At 45.5% G+C, this 23,868-nt stretch overlaps 1 protein-coding gene across 1 annotated transcript; it reads right to left on the bottom strand.

The window, feature by feature from the left end:
• Nucleotides 1–16,346: 16,346 nt before the first annotated feature.
• NUDT16 (nudix hydrolase 16) lies at nt 16,347–23,235 on the bottom strand. Its single transcript, XM_088471044.1, has 3 exons — nt 22,995–23,235; nt 18,254–18,526; nt 16,347–16,703 (listed from the first exon to the last, which is right to left on the bottom strand). Exons 1-3 carry the CDS (start codon nt 23,169–23,171, stop codon nt 16,515–16,517), a joined length of 639 nt encoding a protein of 212 aa, XP_088327170.1. The 5' UTR covers nt 23,172–23,235; the 3' UTR covers nt 16,347–16,514.
• Nucleotides 23,236–23,868: the final 633 nt, after the last annotated feature.

Raw genomic sequence — 23,868 nt, 5'->3', positions numbered from 1 at the left:
TGTCTGCAGATTAAAAAAAACAAAACTGAAAACTGCTTATAGTATAAGTATTCAACCCATGGCAGACTAGTATTTGGTAGGGATGCAGTTTATAGACTGACGGACCAAATGCCAGTCTATATCCCGACACAAGAAGCCCGATGGGGGACTTCAGATAGGCATCAAAATACAGACGCCCATCTGAATCCTGACACCAGAACACCGAAAGACGACAGCCCTAACGAGGTTTGTCCGGGATGTTCTTATTGTTAGCCGGCAGGGGGGGGAGGTTTAGGTCTAGGGAGTGTAGCGGGGTTAGGTTTTGGGGGAGAAGGTTAGGGTTAGGCGCCCCTATACGGGAGGGTTAGGCACCCACGGGGGTGGGTTAGGCAACCCCCCAGGAGGGTTAGGTTTAGGGTGCGGGAAGGGGGGTTAGGCTTAGACACCCCTGGGGGGAACTTAGGGATAGGCACCACCCCGGGAGTTTTAGGGTTAGGCACCCCAAAGGGAGGGTTAGGGGAGGGTTAGGTTACTTACCAGCCGGCGTCGGGATCTCTGGCTATTGGGCTTCTCGTGCCGCCGGTATTGCATACTGAATCCACTTGGTAGAACAACCCTTTGCTGCAAAGAGCTTTAAGTCTGTTGGGGTAAGGTTCTACCTGGTTTGCACACTGTTTGGGAATGATTTTTGTCCATTCTCCTATGGTGGTTTAGGTTGGATGATGCTTGGGGACTGCAATTTTCAAATAGTGCCACAGATTTTCAATTGGCTTCAGAGTTGGACTTTGACTTGGGCATTGTAGAACTTTCACCTTTTTGTTGTTCAACCACGCTAGTGTTGCTTTGGCCTTGTGATTGGGATCATTGTCCTGCTGAGAGATTAACTTTTTCCCAAGCTTCAATTTTCTAGCAGACTGAAGCAGGTTGTCTTAAGTATCTCCATGTATTTTACACCATCCATTGGTCCTTCGATTTTAAGAAGATGCTGAGTCCTGGCAGAGGAAAAGCATCCCACCCCCATAGTTCACTGTTGGTATGTTATTGCTAAGGAATGGGGAGTGTTAGGTTTGCGCCATGCTTAGCGATCTGAATTTTGTCTCATCTGACCACAAAACCTTATTCCACATATTAGCTGGGTCATTCTGATGTTTTCTGTCAAACTGCAGATTTGCTGTGATGTGTTTTTTTTGTTGATTTTGGTTTTTAATTCAGTAATAGCTTCTTTCTAGCCACCCTCCCATACAGGCCAGTTGTATGCAGACCTCTTGATATGGGTGACTGGTGCACCTTCACTCCAGTCTCAGCCACTGAAGTCTGTAGCTCCTACAAAGTGATAGTTGGCCTCTCTATGGATTCCCCCACATGTCTCCTCCTTGCTCTATGCTGTGGTTGGAGGGACGGTCTTGTTTAGGCAGTGCCAGGGTGCTCTGTTGCAACTCACTGGGACATCCAAACTATTTTGTAGCCTTTTCCTATCTTGCGCATATCTATAATTTGATCTATAATTTTCTTAAAAAGCTCTTTGGTTACAAAATACTAAATCCGCTTGTAACTCCTCACTTAGTTTCCCTATTTAATTCAATATTGAAGGGAGACACAGCACCACCAGACTTTAATCAAGCTAGAATAATCCTTCTCCTGAAACCTAAGAAAGACCCCACATTGACCCAATCATATAGACCAATATCTCTACTCAACCAGGACTTTAAAATCCTCACTGGTATTATTGCTCAACGTTTACAATTAGTATTGCCACATCTCATACACACCGCACAAACTGGGTTCATGGAAGGACGACACTCAGTGATCAACGTCCGACATTTGATTGCAGGATTAACTAAATCTCATCAAATGAAAAACAACCAAATGATCCTTGTCAGTTGTGACGCTGACAAGACCTTTGATAGGGTGTCGTGGGATCACATATTACGCATCTTTCAGTTACAAAATTTTGGCCCTGAATTTATCACATTATTTAAAACAATATATTGTACCCCTATAGCATTCTTAACAGTTAACGGCCTGAATACTTCATCTATTAGATTACATAGGGGCACCCGACAGGGTTGTCCCTTATCCCCTTTATTATTTAACCTGGCTATAGACCCTCTTATTCGTACCTTTTTGTTATGCCAAGAGTGGCAAGGAATAAATATCGGAAATAACACTTTGAAAGTCTCCGCATATGCAGATGACTTATTATTGTATTTTGAGAACCCACATTCTGGTATACCTAAACTTCTTCATATCTTGAAAGATTTTCACACCATCTGTTTTTTTGATAAATTATAATAAAACAGAGGCCTTAGCTATACACTTGGACGCCACCAAAAATTGGAAAGATTCTTTTCCATTTAAATGGGCCAAGACAACTCTGAAATACCTGGGCCTTAATATACCGGCACATCCCTCGGTACTATATTCAGTTAATTTCCCCGCTCTAATACAACGTACACTTTTAGATTTTAAAAAATGGAAGCACCTCCCACTCTCATATCTCGGCAGGTGTCAGTTAATTAAAATGATATCCTTTCCCAGGATTTTATATTTTTTTCAGATGCTCCCCTTGCTTCCTTTGGAGTCTGACTTAAAATTAATTAACAAGGCGATCAGCAGGTTTATTTGGGCGGACAAAAAACCCAGGATTTCACTATTCAAACTCAGCCAACCACCTACCTTAGGCAGAATCAATCTCCCTTGTTTAAAATCCTATGCTATTGCGTCAAATTACCGATATGCAATCGATTGGATTAGAGGAACAAATGGATTTGCTGATACACTAATAGAGCAGTCTTTTAGTGTTGAGACTCCACTAGCTAGTTTGTTACACACACGACCCTCGTCTTTCCCACCCCACGTTGCACAAAACCTACTACTTCATACCACATGCATGGCTTGGCGACGAGCCAGAACCCAAATGAGAGTCCCTCCTAATGTCTCCTTGTTCCTTCTTATCGGTCATAACCCAGGGTTTGATGCTGGTTTTTTAACACAGATTTTCAAAACCTGGAACACACAGGGACTGCGTTACATATATCAGTTACTAGACCTATCCACCATGACTATTTACCGGTACTCTCACAACCAAATACAGGAAAAATTTCCCTGTATCCAAATTCCGTTATTCATATATTTCCAAATACGTAGTTATGTCAATACCTTACTCACTAAAATTCCCACTACTTCTGGGAAAAATGGTTTGGATGATGTGCTGTCTCGCTGCCCTGCTATGTCATTTTCCACTTCTATGCTATACACTTATATACGCCGGGAAATAAATCTGGGGGTGGAAACTGTGGGACTCGCTAAATGGCACTCCACATTCCCTGACATACCCCTATCTACCATTCTAAAATCTTTTGTTAGACTTAATAAGCAACTAAGGCCCTCATTCAGAGCCGGACGCTCTAACCAGAGCGCTCGCTCTGAATCAAGGCCCACCTCCATAATTATGGAGCGTCCTCCTGGACGCTCGTATAGCTGTGGGTCACCACCCACAGCATATACGAGCGTGCAGGTTGATGGTCGCGATGGTCTTGACCATCGCGACCATCGCCACTGCGAGCCGAAGCCTGCGGTTGAGTTTCTCAACCGCAAGGCCCGGAGTGATTTTGGCTCTGTCAGAGCCAAAATCACTCCCACTGACATCACTAGTGATGTCAGTGGGGCCGGCTTCTGACGGTAGGCGTTCCCTTGGGAACCCCCCCGTCTGGGAGGCACGCCCCCGGCACGCCCACCAAAGGGGGCGTGCTGTCAATCAACATCGACAGCACGCCCCCTTTGATCAGACACAACGAGGGAAGGAAAGTCCTTCGCTCGTCGCGTCTCGCGCATGCGCACGACGGAGCTCCCTCCGTCATGCACATGCGCAGTGCACACCATCGACCCACTTGCGAGCGGACAGCCGCTCGTGAATGGGTCTGAATCAGGCCCTAATTTCGACTTCGTATGCTGAAATGCAATACAAATTACTACATTGCGCCTATTTCACTCCCAAATGACGATTCATCACAGGTACTTCCACAGACTCAAACTGCTTTAAATGTGGTCAACCTGATGCGGATCTAATGCATTGTATGTGGCACTGTGCGGAGGTACAGAGGTTCTGGTCTTTAGTACACACATATATATCTACCACACTGGGAATTGTTTTTGAATTAACACCCGAGTGGGCTATGTGGGATATTGTACCATCATCTGGGTCGTCCTGTCCCCCTAGAGGTGCCCGTCTACTACTAGCAAAGATTGCAGCAGCTGCAAAAAAAACCATATTATCCCAATGGATTTCCACTGAAACTTTAACGCTTAATCTTTTACAACCTAGAATTACGTACCTATTTAATATGGATTGGCTAGAATTATCCCTTAATAAAGACAAGGAGACAGAGAAATTCTTTAATATCTGGCTTCCATATGTTCATACATTAACACCTCAGGTTAAAGACACGATCCGTGCCGCAGTCCAACTCACAGCTTGGTATAATGAAGAAGTCTTATCCTCAGGTGGACCACCATTTTAAATCCTGTAAAGATACGTTCCTCGTGGACAGATTGTACTATATATTACTGTTGTATTCCTACTGATGTCTTGTAATTTTTTTGACCAACATGCTACATTGTTGATTGCAGTTTTACAATAAAAATATGTTTTAAAAAAAAATGCTCTTTGGTCTTCATTTCCCCAGCTTTCCTCCAGAGTCACTATATGACCAATGCTATTGTATTAGGGAGTTTATTTATCCATAAAAGCTGACCTATTTTTTAATGAGTCACAGGTAGAGGTTAATTGAAAGCCAATTGTTAGAGCAATATCTTTCATCGGTGTAAACTTGGTTCTTCCACAGCACATGGGGTTGAATACTTACGCAAGCAGCACATTTTTTTTTTATTTAAAAGAAAAATATGTAGACAACTAATAAACTATGAGTTTCCAATCAGGTGCGATCTTCTCAAGGGCCTTGTCATACACTGTATATGTGAAAACATTGTTAAGCTGGCCATACACCTGCACGATTTCGGGCCGATTGCCCAGTTTTCGATGAGTCATAAGATGGATCTTGTGAAAATCGTGTATTATTTTAGTAAGATACGATCCGATGCGCGCTCCCGCAGCTGCTATAATTAATCGGATCTTATGATCAGATATGCAGCACATCTTGTCCATCGTATCGTGTGCAGATCGTGCCATTTATTTTGTTCATGCGATCCATCGTGCAGCAATTCAAGTCATTTCAATGACTGTTTCCCTTATGAGCCTGTGAGACACAGGATCGATCTTACGACAGATTCTGTGCTAAGAAAAACAACAAACATGCTGCCGGGAATGCCAGGGAGCACCGGGGAGTCGGAGGGAAATCGTATGATGAATCGGATCTTATGCTGGTCGTGTAAGTGTATGGCCAGCATTAGACTCATAAAGATAATTATTTTACCACTGTGATATGGCCACTAGGGGTGCTAGAGTCTGTGCCTTATATTTAGATCTCTTCTAAATTTAGCTTTGATATTTTGGTTTTGCGCCTATTAAAAACATCCAACCATTATAGCATGACAGTCAGGACCTATGGGGAGTGGAGGGGTAAGCGAGAGAGAGAGCGCACCTTGATAGGGGGTGGAATGTGTATATATTCTATTTGTCACTCTGGAATAAAAATGAGTATACAGCAGAATTAATGGCAGACCCTGTGGCTGCAATGTCACGTACAAAAAAATAACAGTCTAGACTTTCTGCCCTGAATATGCTGCTGAGAGAATTGTGTTTTCCTCCTGGTAGAATAGAAGTCTTCGTATCTGCATCACGGTTCTTCCTCCAAGCTTTTCACACCTATGAACATTCGCACTGTTACTAACACCCAGAGATAGAACACAGGATGCTTCATTTACAGGCTCACACCCACCCACAGGAAGCTGCACTGCGTGGAATTAAAGGTACAGTAACCCCTCTAGGGAAATCATCTTTCTGCGGTTATAAAATGAAAAATAAATAAATCGCACAGAGGGAGAAGCTGAGGCACATTCTTTTAATATGCTGTATAAAATGATGTAAATGTTGAAATGTAATAAACTCTTGTAAAAGACGCCCTAGAAAAACATGCAAAGTTATCATGTATTTTTTTGTTTTTACATTACATTCTTTTTATGACCACTGTTTACTACGCAACCATTTTTGTTATTGTTGTGCATGGGTTACAGTGGCACAGTACACAAAATAATGATAAAGTGTAGCATCATAATAAAACACTGTAGGTTACATTTCGCTGCTTGGATGTGGTGGGCAACGCCATATTTAGATGGCATTTCCCCCTGAGAGGGATCCAATCGGATCCCTCCCAGAAACCCCCACGGAATGTGCGTCACTTGACGCATGCACAGAAGAATTCCCGGGCTCTAATCCCAGAAATCCTTCTATTGCAAAGGACATCTCTTACCGGGAGAGCTGTACTTTGAGATTTTCTTCATGCATACAGCGTTAGTAAACTCCGTTATGCTTGCTATGAGTGGCGGGATGCATTGCATCGCCGTGCATCCCGTCCCAACTGTTTTTTTGGGGGACTCCATGATTCTAGGAACCTACTAGAAGATACTGTAAGTAGGTGATTTAGAGTTTGGAGCAAGTGCATCTGGCCTTTTTTGCACGTCACGTAACATTTGATGTACTTATCTAAGGGTATGCAGTCGGGATGCCGACGGTCTAAATGCCGACTGTCGGCATCCCGACTGTCTAATCCCGGCAAGGGTCTAATGACACCCGTCGAAATCCCGATGCCTGTCATTTTACCAACGCCGGGAGCCCGACGCCCGGCATCCCGATCGAAGGTAAGCCAGGAGCAGGGCGTGGACAGCCGCAGGGGGGAGGGTTAGGTTAGGGGCTTCCGGGGGGACTTAGGGTTAGGTAGCCCCCCTGGGAGGGTTAGGCTAGGGGAAGGGGGGGTTAGGTTTAGGCACTTAGAGGGGGGTTAGGGTTAGGCACTTGGGGAGGGGAGGTTAGGGTTAGGCACCTCTAAAGGAGGGTTAGGGTAGGGAATTAGGTTAGCAGTACTTACCTAACTTAGCAGTCGGGATCTTCACTCCTGCCGGGCTTCCGCTGTTGGGATTTGAACTAGACAAAAGTCCAGGAATGATGATTTGTCCATGAAAAATGACGTTTTGCCTCTTTCTGAGTCCCGTTTTTTGCCGGGAAAAATCTGAACTCAGCGTGGAAATCCGAACTAATCCGAACCCGCTCATCTCTAATTTGAACCATACTGATTCCTATCTAAGACCTGTGCTTCGAGAGGTGATTCGGAGGTCGTCCATCTGCAGGTACTATACTGTAAGGGCATGCAGATACGAGTCATGTACGCCCCTTTGAGATGCCTCTTATTTTTCGGCTAAACGTACCTTGGAAATACATTCTGCACCAAGTGTAAATTCTGCACATGCACAAGGCAGGTGACATTTCTGAGCTGATTACGATGATGGGTGTATAGCTGCTCCAGATGCATCTGTATGCTAGATTTACGGCTGAGTGTAACTCAAAATAAATATGCAGAAACATAAGTGTGTAGATACATAGGCAAATGGGCAATTTTTATATTCTATGCTATATCACTCACAATAGACCATACTTAATACAGGGTATAAATGTATGCATGTGCTTGTGTTTCTTATTATCTCACTTTTTGTTCAATTAAAAAGCATATATTAGTATTAATATGCCTTGACATAAGCGTTCATGCCAATAACACCATGCAACAAAAATCAGGTTAGCCCCGCTGAATACAGCATTGTGTACTTAATGATGGGTTTGTGGTAATTAATAGCTAGGAACAGTTTACATCAGTCTCCACCTGATAGAACCAGTAGCTGACAGTGACAGTTCAGTGTGGGAGACCAGCAAAGGCCCACACAATATTGCAAAGAACTCAAGTCTCTATGGTGAAGACCCAGCTTAGCAGGATGTGTCACTTACGTTATGTGGGTAGAAAGGTGTTAAAGGTATTTTCCACGCTGGGGAGATGCATCAAACCTTCAAGAGAGATAAAGTGGAGATGGCTAAAGCAACCAATCAGCTACTATCTATCATTTATCTATCAGTCTATTAAATGACAGCTAGAAGCTGATTGGTTGCTGTGGCCAACTTTTCCAGTTTATCTCTCTCAAAAGTTTGCTACATCTCCCCTTTGTCATTTACTAAATGTGTTTACTTTTCTGGCTTCCTTCTGTACATTTCACTCATTTCTGTATCAAGCAGAGTTGGAAACAGTGCAAAGCTGTTCTCCAGGTATGCAATCGGGAAGCCGACTGCCTAAATACCGGCAGCCGGCTTCCTGACTTTCATATCCCGGCAAGGGTGAAATGCCGGGCGTCTAGATGTAGACGCCCGCATTTCCTCGACGCCGGGCGCCGCGAGCGGACAGCCGCGGGGGGGGGGGGGGGGAGGGTTAGTTTAGGGCTCCCGGGGGGGACTTAGGGTTAGGCACCCCCCTGGGAGGGTTAGGTTTAGGCTAGGGGGAGGGAGGGTTAGGGTTAGGCACCCCCGGGGGAGACAGGGTTAGGCACCCCCCCGGGGGACTTAGGTTTAGGCAGCAGGGAAGGGGGTGGTTAGGGTTAGGCACTTAGAGGGGGGATTAGGGTTAGGCACTTGGGGGGAAGTTAGGGTTAGGCACCCCTAAGGAGGGTTAGGGGGGTTAGTATATACTTACCCGAAGACGATCGGGATTTCCAGCGCTGTCGGGCTTCTGCTGCTCGGGACTCTGCTCTTGTCGGGCTGCCGTTGACGGGAATCGAACCATGCGGCCGGCGGTATTTCATACCAATTCCGTTCCCCAGATTCTATTGTCTCCATTGCAGAGAGCAAAGCAAAGCTCCATAATTTCTGGGGCAACAAACATAAACAACTCTGCCTGCTGGAATTAAGCATTGACTCAAAAACACATAAGGTAGAAAAAAATATATAATATACATAATAGTAAAGGTTACAGGACGGTATGCACAAACCAATAAATGAATGTGTACACAGACAAGTCTTTTCACACAGACCCCTCGGATGCTTTGGGTGGGACAGTCCGAACCCACGGGCCGCAGAGTCCTGCGGTGTGGGGGGAAGTTGGAGGGAGCACATGGCATAGCAGAGCAGCGGGTGAGCAGATGCCGTGCGCATCTATACTGTCTAGGGAAAGTCTATGGGGGCAGCCCAGCATCTCCAGGAGTGGTGAGCACGCCCCCAGAGTGACAGAATAGGGGTGTGCAGGCAAGGCCATGCCCCTCCATACCAGGTCACGCCCCTTCACGGTAAACCACAACCCCTTTTCGGGGACGCACGCCTTCAGCGCGCGATTTGACCCTATTCCTACATCTATAATGTTGGGGAGGTATGTAAACATCACACTTAGGGGCACATATTTATTCATTATCAGGACTTGGGCCCTCATTCAGAGACGCTCGCAAGAAGCGAGCGCTTGTTCTGAATGAGGGCGGCCGCTTCTATTTTTAAGTGCGGCCTCCTGGTCGCTAGCTTACCACCCACAGCTTTATCGACCGACCAGGTCAAGACCATCGCGACCATCGGGGCTTGCGGCGAGACCCTAAGGTTGGGTCTCGGCAGCTGCAAGCCCCAGGGAGCTTCCTGCTCTGATCGAGCAGGAAGCTCCCCACTGACATCACTGGTAATGTCAGTGCAGCCGCCCACAAAACAGCAGGAACGCCTCCGTTTGTGAACCATCCCCCCGCCCCGCCTACAAAACGGGCCGAGCTGTCGATCAACATCGACAGCCGGCCCTTTTGTAGTGAGCTCCGGAGCGAGAGAGTTTCTCTCTTGCTCCGGGGCTTGCGCACGCACAGTGTGCCCGCTGCGCGTGCGCAGGGCGTTAACATCGACCCGGTTGCGAGCGCTCAGCGCAAGCGACCGGGTCTGAATGAGACCCTTGGTCCCAATAACTATAATTCCTTATGGTGGCAATAAGAAATTAGGTATCGCCCAGATGTATTTATTATTTACATCCAGAGACCAAGGCTATCGTAAAAGCCCGTCCTTACGATGTGTAAAAGTAAAGTGGTTGCTAATGCGATCACTTTAAATCCGGATTCGAGACCCGGCCACGATACCGCGCAGGCACGGCCATCAGACAGCCCATGTGCAAGCGGCCGTTGCAGGGTAGGGATCCTACAGATCCCTCTACCAGTAAATTCTGAGATGTGTAGCCCCATGGCTACAAAATCTAACACCAACTAACGCCTACCGAGCCAAGTGCTTGGTAAATTCGGCATTTAAAAAAAAAAAAAAAAAGTTGGGGTTTCCTTTACTCAGTGCCCTTTACTTCTATTGCCATACAGTATATTATCTCTTGTAATTATCCAATTACAACATGATGGTGTGTTTGAATTTAATATAAAACTTAACTTTTATTATAACATGAGAATAAGAATATAAAAACAATACTGTGAATATCAAAGGAACATCGAAAAACAAATACTATGATTGCAAATGGAATGATTCCAGTTGATATAACAGAAAGGAAATAATTTATAACAAATTAATATCACACATACAATTATTGGAGAAAAGGTATACTGTACAGGTGGATAATAGATTTTATATTCTTATTCACACTGTTTCTAACAAATATCACTACTATATTTTATCAATTTGCTGCTTTATATTTTAGGGTACATAATAAAAGTTATGTTTTATATTAAATTCAAACACACCATCATGTTGTAATTTGATAATTACAAGAGATAATACAGTATGGCAATAGGAGTAAAGGAAACCCCAATCTTTTTTTTTTTTTTTTTAAAACAGGTTGTAGATATGGGATATCGGTGGCACTTCTGTCTTTAAGATAGGAATTGGAATTAAGAAATAGAAATAGGATAATAATACAACAAGTTTGTAACCCGTGCTCAGTGATTTATATTGCTATCATAACTAGCGCACGCAGGGGGGGGTTTCTGAGTACTCAAACCCCACTCTGGCCAACCAATTCTTTTTTTTCAGAGACAGAAACAGCCTCGTCTCCGTCTCTGCACAATCGGCGTGCCACCCTCGGAGCTGCCCGTCCGCTGCCTATTCAGCTGTCAATGCTTCTGCGTCAGGTGCATTCATACAACCTCATGCTGAAGCGCTGACAGCTGAATAGGAATATGGAACCTCCCCCCCCCCACCTAAAAATCCTGCCCCTGATCACTTCAGCTTAAACGGATCAGTGATTGACTTCACAAATATTTTGGTGATCAGACCTTTAGAGGTTTTCTCATATCTACTTCTGATTGACTAAGCCACTTGTGCACCCTCTGCTGGAAGCAGCCATCAACTGCAGCAAAGAACCAGTCAGGTTTTGGGAAAACAAAAAAAACAACAGCTTACTAGCGGAGAAGACATCGCCATTCAATCGTAGCTTATCTTGCTGAATAGCCTTTGCAGATATTTTGATATCAGTTTCACTTTATAAGTACTCAGGTATTTATTTACAGTTATTTATATAGCGCATACTTTGACCAGTCACACCAGTCCCTGCCCCAGTGGAGCTTACCTTATATATACCCTTGCACACTTACACGCACAGTGACATACCTGATTGTGTCAGTTTGGTGCTAGTGGGGGGGGGTCAGGTCTACTTTTTAAAGTTAATAAAGCGCTAATATTAGGCGAGAGCCATTAATAATTACTGCCTTTCAGAACTCACAGCGTAAGATGTTTTCCGCTAGAGTTATCAAAAACCTTGTAGGTGTTTTGATGCTGAAAAACAGATTTTTTTGTCTCACATTATGTACTATGCATATTCCAAGGAAATTTAAGTAGGTGACTAATAAGTTTGTTCTACGGTAGGCTTGCCACCTAGCAACAGCGGGTAGGAGATATGAGCCTCCTGGAGAACTGGCCATGCCAACTCTGCTGCGTGGGAGCATCTGAGGAGCATGGACCTGATCACATCAGATTATCTTCTGCTGGGACAGAGGAGGATACAGCTCCAGTTACTGCAACTGATTCACTGCTGTTCTCTCCTACGTCCCATTCTGATACATTTAAGGGAGTATTTCATGTCTGCAAAAAAGTCTTACAAAGAATAAATTATTTAATGTTTGAAAATGTCTCTCGGTGACTATTTAGAAAACATCAGACTTTGTTTGAGGATCGCTAAGGATGCTTACCATTACTCTCCGCCCAAGCGAAAGGTGAAGGTCTCTGCCACAAATGCAATCTTAAGCGAGTCATTATCAGAGGCAGAAGCTGACCTATAACAGTAGATTTGGAATCTGAGACAGTGTCAGTGGCTTTCGTTGCTTGTAAAAGAGGTACAATAAGTGTCACACAAAGAGTTTAAAATAACAGATAACCACCTTCCGGGTTTAACTTAAGGTGCGTACACACTTGCCGATATTTTGGACGACTGAACGATAACATCGGCGGCTGAGACTCACTGGCAGTTGGTGTGGCTCCCCTATTTGTATTTTGGACTGTACTGCAGCCACCACTGGCTGACACTAACCAGCACCTCCACAATATCTATCTTATGATAACATATTGTACATCCTCTCCTTCTTACTCTGGAGAAATGAGAGCGGAGGAGAACATTGGGCTGCCAAACTTACAGTCCATCCCTTATGGCCTCTAAAGCTGGGTACACATTAGACGATTTTTGGCCCAATCTGATGGATCAGGCCAACATATTGTCAAAATCGTCTAATGTGTACCCACTAAGTCGGCCGTTGCGAGCTCCTGTGGGATCGTCAGGACGTCCCTACATGCAGCTCAATCTGAGGATGCGACTGGCGACCCCATGCAGCAGGGGCCGGTATATCGGTCGTCTGGGCACCGGATCGTCTAATGTGTATTTTCTGCCTGATATGTCGGCTCGTCGCTCGGTGGGAGGGGGTTTCGCCCATCGGATCGCTGAGTACACATCGTTTAATGTGTACCCAGCTTAAAATGCCACTTCTTCAGTAGGCAGCTTAAGTAAAGCCATCTTAAAGACAGCTCAAACCAGTAGTGGCAAAAAAGAGGAGGGGCCTGTGTGCAATCTCTGTGTAGGCCCCCCTCCTCTCTCTCTCTCCAGTAACACAGGTGTGTAGACTCTGGCACCATGCAGGTCTCCGGGAATATAGATTGCTACTCAAGATTGCTGCTCAAAGTTATAAGATCATGTTAGATTGTAAGCTCTCACGAGCAGGGCCCTCTACGCTCATGTGCTTTTCCTTCCCCACTTCCTACAACGGCACCTAACCTTTGGCTGTGGCAGCTCTGCTGCTTAGTTGGGTATTATGGCTGCTGATACAGAAAGGTTTATATACCTTGTCCATGTCCTGCGATGTTTTATACTGTAATACCCCTTTCACACTTGCAGCAATAAACTGGATTATTGCACTTGAACGCGCAGCAACCCGGGTTACTGTGCAGTGTGAAAGAGACAGGTTGACATAAGCCGGGCCGAGAGACCCGGCATTTCAGCCTGGCTCGTGATGCAGTGTGAACGTATAACCCGGGTCTCGTTCACTGCATAGGATGAGCCAACGCTTGGAGAGTATCTCATCTCAAAGCGCCGGTTCAGCACGTGATGGCAGTAACATCATCGACCCAGCAATAAGCTGGGTAGATGACGCCAGCCTGAATGGGGTCTCAGCCGGGTCACAACCACGATGGAACTGTTGACAAAATCCCGGGTGCAACCCAGTATTTATATGAGAAAGGGGTATCAGTGACTTTTTTACTTGTTTTGTTCATACGGTTTCTGTTTATATTCTGTGTATGGCACGGAGGACCCCTTGTGGTGCCATATAAAGGATAATAAAAAGTCCCAATTAATTGATCTAGATATTTAAATCATAATAGGTTTTAATAGTTCAGTAACTTAGCAATACTATTTAAGTAAAATTGCCTTACTTCAGTGGTCTTACTTAGGTGGTCTTGCAGCACACTTTTCAACCTGTTAAAACAAAAAATGATCACAAATTGTGTAAGAAGACATGTCATTTTTTTAAACACCACTACGTACCCACCAACTTCACAAGTTTTCTCTCACCCCCCCTTCCCCCTATAGAGGTGCGAGGGAGAACTTGCAATGTTGGTACTACCGGAAATGGGTGATGTGTGCGAAGCTGGTGGCACACCACTTTGAATTTAATTCCTGCCTCCTTATTGGTCAATTAGCGGCTATGTTGTGAAGAGCTTTCTTTCAAGGGAGCCGCTGGTTCAAATGTAAGCATAAGTTCACGTCCCCTCTAGCAGGAGGGGACAATATCCATGGTGCAGAGGTGTACTCTCAATCACTAACGCGTTTCACTGTTTAAACATTGGAACTTCCTCAGGGATCATTTATCTGCAACTACTCAATTTTTTGGCTATATAAAATCAAACCACATTTTATACAGCTTCTTTCTCAGCTATGTTACTGTAAACTGACATTTTACAGTGTGAAAGCCCAGTTCAACTTAATCAATTAGCGAAAGTAAGCTTACCAGTGGTAGGACCAGCAGCAGCAGCTAATATGCATGTGCCAAGAGTATGAAATCATAAAACAGTGTAAATCACTGGTAATGCTTCTCTAAGGCAGGGGTGGGCAATAAGCAGCCTTCCAGCTGTTGCTGAACTACACATTCCAGCATGCCTTGCAAGTTTTAACATGGCCAAATAGCAGAACTATGGCAATGCATGCTGGGATGTGTAGTTCTACAACAGCTGTGGGGGCCACTAATTGCCCAGCCCTACTCTAAGAGGGACAATTCAATTACCTGCAATCAGCTACCAGAACGGCTTTACAGGATGAGTTTTTATTGTGGCTTTCTGCTTGCAACCTATGGAAGTGCAAGCAGAAACAGGCTACTGTAACTGCACAATATGTACAGTACGAGCACATTTGTGCCCATATTAGCACAATTGAGTTTAACTTCCTAGTCTATAGGACATTTCATATGTAAGTAGTAAGGAGTCATTTTTTTAGCCCTGCATACCAGGTACACTTTACTGTTTGTCCTTGACAACTTAATAAAACAGGACATGATCAGGAAGGGTTACGCCATGAGGAGAAAGCCCAGGTCTGCTTGCCAACCGGAATGCTACAGATTGGGAGACAGGGAATGCGTATGATCCTGCTACATCACACCATGGGCCTGATTCAGAGCCGCTCGTAAGCGGCCGCTCGTTCGCTTCGAGGGATGTTCGCACATCTGCGCATGCGTATGGGTCGTAATGCGCATGCGCCAACCAGTCAGTGCGGTCGGAAATCGTGCGCTCGTAAAACAGCAAGGGCCTGCTAATTTGAGTGACAGAATGAGGCGTTTGTGGGTGGTAACAGGGGAAGGTGCTTGAAAACGGGGAGTGGAGATCCGAACGCAGGTGTGCCAAACGGGCGTTTAATGGGTGTGCATAATTAACAAAGCAGAGTCATCGACCACGTCACTTGGTTGTCTTTTAGCCTGAACTGCTCGCAGTGATTGCGGGAAGTAAAACCTACCACAAGCACTGCGAGCAGTGCAGACGCCTTTCAATGTACTCTATTAATCTAATAAATAGCGGAGATGACGTATGATGCGAACGGCCAAGGGGCGTCTTTACAAAATAGCGAGCGCATGTTTCGGACGCTCGCTCAGACATAGAGACGTCCACAGACCGCAAAGAGCGAGCGCTCAATTTAAATATCCTGCCCCTTTTTCTCAACGAGCGTCCGCAAATAGCGTCCGGCTCTGAATCAGGCCCCATATACAGAACAGACAGGAAGTGCAGCAATAGGTGTAAATATTTTCAAGATTAGATTTGCTATTGTATAGATTTGCAATCATACTGCTTTATTTTATTTGCACAACAAAACAAGACATTCTTTTCCATGTTTTGTAAATAACTGCGCACACATTTATTCTCAGTTTACAAATACTCACAGATCTGCAAAACAAAAATAAACATTTTATATTTTTATTGAAAATATTTTTTTTTATATATATAAATGGGTTTATTTAAACACAAAATTTACACAGTGTCATTGTATGTTACATGATTATTCGGAAACAAAAGCCATCTCCATAGGATATACCTTACACATTAATTAATCAAGGCTTTACAGCACTGAAAATACTAGTTGAGTTTATATATTTAGACTTGTAAGAAACCGAATAGGGCAAAACGTTACATTTTCTATCAATCAGCTTTCATTCAGCGTAATGATCATTGTGTTAGGAATTTCAAAAAAGGCAAAAAAAAAACGCTGAGCCCTCACGAAGGACGTCACCCACCTCCCTCACAGACCTCCAGGATCAATTTCTACATAAAGTGAACCTAATTGAAAACATTATAAAAAATGTAGAGGCGTAAAAATAAATCTTGCATGATTGCTTTTGGTAATATTTTGGGAGGTATAAGCACTAGTAGTTGAAATAAACCAAATACGTTTATATACACACACACAAACACACATCTTTAGAAAGCTCATGAACTGGTTGCAACAATGATCACATGTAAACAGAAAGAATCAGCTATATGACAATGTCATGGAGGCATTTCATAGTGTAATCTAAACAGTTTAGGCGTAGTCTTGTTCTAGGATACTCCTCTAATAGCGGCAGGGTCAGTACTGAATACTCTGGCTGGCCCACATAGCATCTTGAATCTGGTCCTCCCGTAGCAGGCGCAGGGTACGCATCCCATAAAGCAGCTGGCTTTTTGAGTTCCCAATGAAGTTGTTGGACAGAAAGGCCGGAAGTCCTCCGATTCCATCACGTAACGTATACAGCGGTACACGCACTAAGCCCATCACCTATAGGAGAAGGGAAACCTAAATGTGAATAGGAGGATCAAAAAGAACTAAAGGGTTAGATTTACCCGATCAGCGGGTTTTGCAGATGGGATTTAAAACGGCAATAATATAAAATGCCTAACACGCCTGGTATTGCATTCGATATTTGTGCCTTTTTAAGCTCCGCAAGCAAAAATGAGGGAAAATGGTGGATTTGTTTAGTAAATTTACCCCTAAAAATTACTGCTGGGAACACCACTCACTGTTACACAAAGGAATGCATTGATACGGCAGTGCATTCGAGCAGGTTACCAGATATGAGTGTAAGTAATACAGTCTGTTAGATCTCTCACTGACAAAGTGCCCCTAAAAAGTCTCAGTCGCACACAGATATACAAGTGTCGCATATCAAAATAATCAGCACAGTCTCCTAGTGCATTGTAAGGCATCGCATTGCCACAGGTGCATTTCCGGCAAAAAAAAAAAAAAAGGACACCCAACACTAGAAGATCTGCATGGGACCTGGTGGTTCATTCACGGCAGACATATCATGCGCATGGCTTATTGAGGCTAGATGGGCAAGGACACCTGTGTATGCTCCCCATCTCAACTAATGATTTATAGAAAACTATTACAGAGCAACTACAAACCACTCCCCTTAGCTTCCCCACCACATCACCCACTCCCCTTAGCTTCACCACCACATCACCCACTCCCCTTAGCTTCACCACCACATCACCCACTCCCCTTAGCTTCACCACCACATCACCCACTCCCTCCTTCTGTTGCACATGAACCCAACAATCATGTTCAAAACACTACTATAAATTACTCTGATGGGTTTTAGCTCCTTCCTTATATGCATACTCCAACATACAGCAAATTATGTGCTGCATTCAATTAATAGGATTGATCTGTGTACCCCTATGATGTACCCACCCCTACTGCCCCTTTCTATCCTGTACCCACACATTAAGACAATGTATTAGATGACTATGGGTATAACACTTCATGTATAAACACAGAAAATAAATCACGAGACACACAATGTTAACTATGATGTATCAATTTTCCTGTTGTCCAATGTCACAACATATAGAAAAATATAGTTTAGCCATTAATACTGCCTTAACAACTTGTGCTCTATAACCATCTCCACACTATCACAAACAAAGACACATCTTATAAACGGGTTGGGTATGCAAGACCGGCAGTCGGGATGCAAGCTGTCAAATGACTGACAGCGGCATCCCGATGCAGAGAATCCAGACAGGGGCTAAGTCTACTAACGCTCCCTCCTACACCCTCGAACCAACCCCCCCCACCATTCAGGATGCTGGCTGTCGGGATGCCAGCGTCGGCATCTCAACTGATATCAGGATTCCGGCGCCGGTGTTCTGGCCTAGGGTCGGGATTCTGGCGCCGGGATTTCGACTACCAGCATCCTGTGCGGAGGTAAAATAACTACATCCCTCATAACTATTAAGAAACATTGATGTTACCTAGGAGACGGCAAACTGTGAATATTTTTTGAATAGTGACATATCTATGCTTTTAGATGTTACACATACCTCCAACCCATGGTCTTTTGCAAATACGCCCTCTTTTTCAATTGTTTCTATGTCCTCCAACGTTAATTCCTTTGTGAAGAAGTGTGTGACGCCCTTCTGTGGGAACTCTCGGGCCTGTGAACTTCTATAATCATTCTCAGTCACTTCCAGGGTGTTGAAAGAGGAGCCCAGCTCTTCACGTAATTCCCGGTTCAGGCCCTCTTCCAGGGAATTGTCTTTAGTATCCACGAACCCTCCAGGGAAACCCAAACGCCCATCAAACCGCATCATCATCTGTAAATAAAGAATAAATACGTGCAAAAAAAAGAGAGAGAGTACATCATTAAAGGAAGATTACTGAGAAGAAAAGGTTACTGTGCTTCAATTTTATCTGTCGGTACTATAATCAATGAATGTCCACCGTGTCTCTACAAGAGCCCTTCACAGTACCCATGCCTCACTGATCCCTAAGTCAAATGGAGGCTCACCAAAATGAATAGCCAGGAAGGTATGTCCATGCTATGGTCTACTGTAGGTTCTCTAAAGTCTACGTGCATAAACTCTACAAGTTAGTACAGCTTTTACCATTTCAAACTTTTAAGATTGCAATTATCTGACACATCCTACGCATACCTGTGGAGTATACAAAGTATATAGTCCTCTGGGGGGTTGTTACGAGTCATTCTGCTGTCTAAGATGTCAACACAAATGATGTCCTTCTAATACCTTAAACCAAAGGTTCCCAAATGCATCCCTCAAGGCACTCCAACAGTTCAGGTTTTAGAGATATCCATGGTTAAGCACAGATGGGTAAATCAAATTGACCGAGGTACTAATTAAGTCACCTGTGATCAAGCATGGATTTCCTTAAAACCTGGACTGTTAGGATGTCTTGAGGACACTGAGCGATTTGTACCCAGTCGGTTTGTGGGCCGACATATCGGATCCAGGGTACACATTAGAACAATGTAATGAACGACGGAACAATCACTTGTTCCGTCCATCATTACAATGCTTGGCGTGCAGCGCATCAAAATGGACGTTGCATGCGACCGCCGGAGCGAGCATATCGTGCATACAAAATGCACAATATGTTGTTACGATTTGGTCAAATCATAACGACATCATCTCAGGATGTACCCAGCTTTACTCAGCAGCGACACTACATGGTCAGCTATTCAATTCAGTATTAAATTTAACCAGTAAACCATAACGGTGTCTATAGTTTGTTAAATCAATCTACTTTAATGGAAGTTTTGCTACTTTTCAAATTTGTATATGGTCACAGGTTTGGATCCACTGTGGCAAGATCAAGGCAAGAGTTTGGCAGATCAGGGCTTTCCGTGCTAAGGAGCTCATTCAGACCTGCTCGCTAGATGCATTCACTCGCTCCCAGCGTATGCAAATCCAGCAAGGCAGGCGATCGCAAGGCATTAGCATGCCCACTATGTCTTGGCGTGCGATCAATTTGTGTATGCAGATGCCCACTTGCGCACGTCATCTCCTGGAAGTGCATGAAAACATCGGTACATCGAGCACAATCGGATTCTACCTTACCGCAAGCGCTGTGATCATTTCAGTGTGAAATACAACCAGGTGACGTGTACTATGACGCTGCCTCCTAATTATTCACGCCTCTGAAACGGCATTGAAACACTCAGGCACGCCTGCGTTCGTACCTCCACTCAACAGTTTCCAGTGGCCTGCCCGTTACCACCAACAAACGGCCTCTTCTGTCACTCATTCAACTGGGCTATCTATGCTGGGCGAGCGAGCGCTTCCCGATCTTTCGCAGTGGTTCACGCACGTGCATTGCGATGCATATGCATGCGCAGAATGCAAATATCGGCCAGCTACGAGCAATAGCATCCTAGCGAACGGGTCTGAATCTGCTCCTAAGTGTGCATTAGGTGCTGTACTGCAGTACAGAAACAAGATTTCACAATAGGGATGGGAAACGAGACTAATGGGTCTATTTACTAAGCTTTGTTAGGAGATAAAGTGAACGGTGATAAGGTACCAGCCAATCAGCTCCTAACTGCCATTTTTCAAACACAGCCTGTGACATGGCAGGTAAGAGCTGATTGGCTGGTACCTTATCACCGTTCACTTTATCTCCTAACAAAGCTTAGTAAATAGACCCCCTTAGTGGAAGAAATGGAGCTTTTACATGAGTGTTCCCTACTGAGGCCTTTACTCCCTGCATAAGGTCACAACAAATGGCTGTTGTACAGGTATTTTTAAAGACCACAAAACACGCTTCTCAGGTAAGCAGGAGTAACTGTGCACATAAAGCAGCACTACAGGTCTACCGATACCTTTATGGCTTGCAAATTACCCCTACTGAACTAGTTTTACCAGGACACTATTTCTAGCTCTGAAACAATGATTATACAGCCCACTTTCACCAGCACTTTATACACCTGAGGTGTGGATGGAATTCAGCATGGAGTACTGAGGAGGAGACTTATCAAAACTTGGTGAGATATAGAGGAGAAGTTCCTCATAGCATCCAATCAGCTTCTGTCATATTTCTAGCACAGCCTGTAAAATGACCGTTAGAAGCTGATAGGTCGGTATGGGCAACATCTCTACTTTATCTCTCTCCAAGATTTAATACATTTCCCTTTTTACTGCCAAATACCACACAGAAACGGAGTTTCCAAAATATGGAAATGGAATATGAATTAGGCTACTACACCAAGGAAGAGGTTTTACATGTTTGCTCATCTACTACCCCCAATGCCACCACGTCTCATGCCCCCCCCCCCATGTTACCAGCAGCGCATATCTAATGTGCCCCCCACCCCAGTGTTACCAACAGCACATCTCGGGCCCCCCAGTGTTACCAGCTCCTCATATCTCATGTGCCCCCCTCCAGTGTTACCAGCTCCTCATATCATGTGCCCCCCCAGTGTTACCAGCACCTCATATCTCACGTGCCCCCCTCCCAGTGTTACCAGGTCCTCACATCTCATGGGCCCCCCCCAGTGTTACCAGCACCTCCTATCTCATGCGCCCCCCCCCAGTGTTACCAGGTCCACATATCTCATGTGCCCCCCCCCCAGTCTTACCAGGTCCTCATATCTCATGTGCCCCCTCCAATGTTACCAGGTCCTCATATCTCATGTGCCCCCACCCCCAGTGTTACCAGGTCCTCATATCTCATGTGCCCCCTCCAATGTTACTAGGTCCTCATATCTCATGTGCCCCCTCCAATGTTACCAGGTCCTCATATCTCATGTGCCCCCCCCCCAGTGTTACCAGCTCCTCATATCTCATGTGCCCCCCATATCTCATGTGCCCCCCCCAGTATTACCAGGTCCTCATATCTCATGTGCCCCCCCCCAGTGTTACCAGCTCCTCATATCTCATGTGCCCCCCCCAGTGTTACCAGCTCATTTCTCATGTGCCCCCCCAGTGTTACCAGCTCATTTCTCATGTGCCCCCCCAGTGTTACCAGCACCTCATAGCTCATGACCCATACCCCAGTGTTACCAGCACCTCATATCTCATGTGCCCCCCCCCCGCAGTGTTACCAGCACCTCATATCTCATGTGCCCCCCCAGTGTTACCAGCTCCTCATATCTCATGTGCCCCCCCAGTGTTACCAGCTCCTCATATCTCATGTGCCCCCCCAGTGTTACCAGCTCCTCATATCTCATGTGCCCCCCCAGTGTTACCAGCACCTCATATCTCATGTGCCCCCACCCCATGTTACCAGCAAATCTCATGTGCCCCCCCAGTGTTACCAGTAGCGCATATCTCATGTGCCCCCCCCCCAGTGTTACCAGTAGCGCATATCTCATGTGCCCCCCCCAGTGTTACCAGTAGCGCATATCTCATGTGCCCCCCCCCAGTGTTACCAGTAGCGCATATCTCATGTGCCCCCCCCGTGTTACCAGTAGCGCATATCTCATGTGCCCCCCCGTGTTACCAGTAGCGCATACCTCATGTGTCCCCCCCGTGTTACCAGTAGCGCATATCTCGTGTGCCCCCCCCCAGTGTTACCAGTAGCGCATATCTCGTGTGCCCCCCCAGTGTTACCAGCAGCGCATATCTCATGTGCCCCCCCCAGTGTTACCAGCAAATCTCATGTGCCCCCCCAATGTTACCAGCTCCTCATATCTCATGTGCCCCCCCAGTGTTACCAGCACCAAATATCACATGCGCCCCCCACCCAGTGTTACCAGCTCCTCATATCTCATGTACCCCCCCAGTGTAACCAGCACCAAATATCTCATGTGCCCCCCCCAGTGTTACCAGCTCCTCATATCTCATCTCATGTACCCCCCCCAGTGTTACCAGCACCAAATATCTCATGTGCCCCCCACCCAGTGTTACCAGCTCCTCATATCTCATGTACCCCCCCAGTGTTACCAGCACCAAATATCTCATGTGCCCCCCCCAGTGTTACCAGCTCCTCATATCTCATGTGCCCCCCCCAGTGTTACCTGTAGCCCATATCATGCGCCCCCCCCCCAGTGTTACCAGCTCCTCATATCATGTGCCCCCCCAGCGTTACCAGTACCTCATAGCCCATGACCCCTACCCCAGTGTTACCAGCACCTCATATCTCATGTGCCCCCCCGTGTTACCAGCACCTCATATCTCATGTGCCCCCCCCAGTGTTACCAGCTCCTCATAGCTCATGACCCCTACCCCAGTGTTACCAGCACCTCATGCCATCACCCAGTCCAAGCAGTATTATGCTATACAGTATATGTAGTAATATAGTGCAACTCCCACTCCCCGGTCTCACCAGCACAACATATCTAATAGGGACCCGCTCGAACAGCTTGGCCGTAGTGGGCGCATAGAGCATGACATGACAGGCGTGTCTGTGACCCTCCAGGTGCAGGGCCTCCTCCCGGGACACATTGCGTGGTCGCGGGCGATCTTCTGACTGCGGACGATTCGATCGCCCCGCCTGAGCCATTATACCGGCATTCACTGCTGAACGTCACACATGCGCAGTCGCTTACAGACGCCGCATCACGTGACCAACGCAGCCAATGAGGAGGCGCATACTTGCACCACATACTAACGAGGAGAACGCTCTGTGCCGCCTCTCTGTAACGCACACAGCGCCCTCTAGAGCCCAGGCTGCGTTCAGCAACTGCATGTAACTGTCAGCCACGCTGAGGCTGTTTTTATGAATGCCATTAAGTAATATAAATATTTATTTATCTACTGCCAGTTATTTATATAGCGCACACATATTCCGCAGCACTTTACAGAGAATATTTGTCCATTCACATATATCATATGTTTACTGCTGATCATTAGTATATTTCACGGAAAGAAAAACTATCATTATTTCACTGATAGTAAATTTACTGAGAAATGCGCATTTAGCTTGGTTGTGGATGGCCATTGACCATCAATGGGTTTGCCAATGATACTCAATGGTTTTACAATTGATGGCAGAAAGTGCAACAATGTTTTTGTTTTTTTATCCCAGGTTAGGAATGGACATCGGAAGTCGATGGTGAGCAACCATGTTCACAATTTAATGGAGGCACTATTTCTATAGAATTGTGGGTATTCAATGGTTGCCAGCCATTGGATGCAGCTTTGTAATGCCCATCCGATTGCTAGCTGCTTCTGTGCAGCTGTGGACAGCCGGAAGTGGT

The sequence above is a fragment of the Taudactylus pleione genome, unplaced genomic scaffold (assembly GCF_031769625.1).
Source record: "Taudactylus pleione unplaced genomic scaffold, aTauple2 ptg000002l, whole genome shotgun sequence".
Lineage (NCBI taxonomy): Eukaryota > Metazoa > Chordata > Amphibia > Anura > Myobatrachidae > Taudactylus > Taudactylus pleione.
Note: the sequence above shows the minus strand (reverse complement) of the source record. Positions and strands in the feature narration are given on the sequence as shown.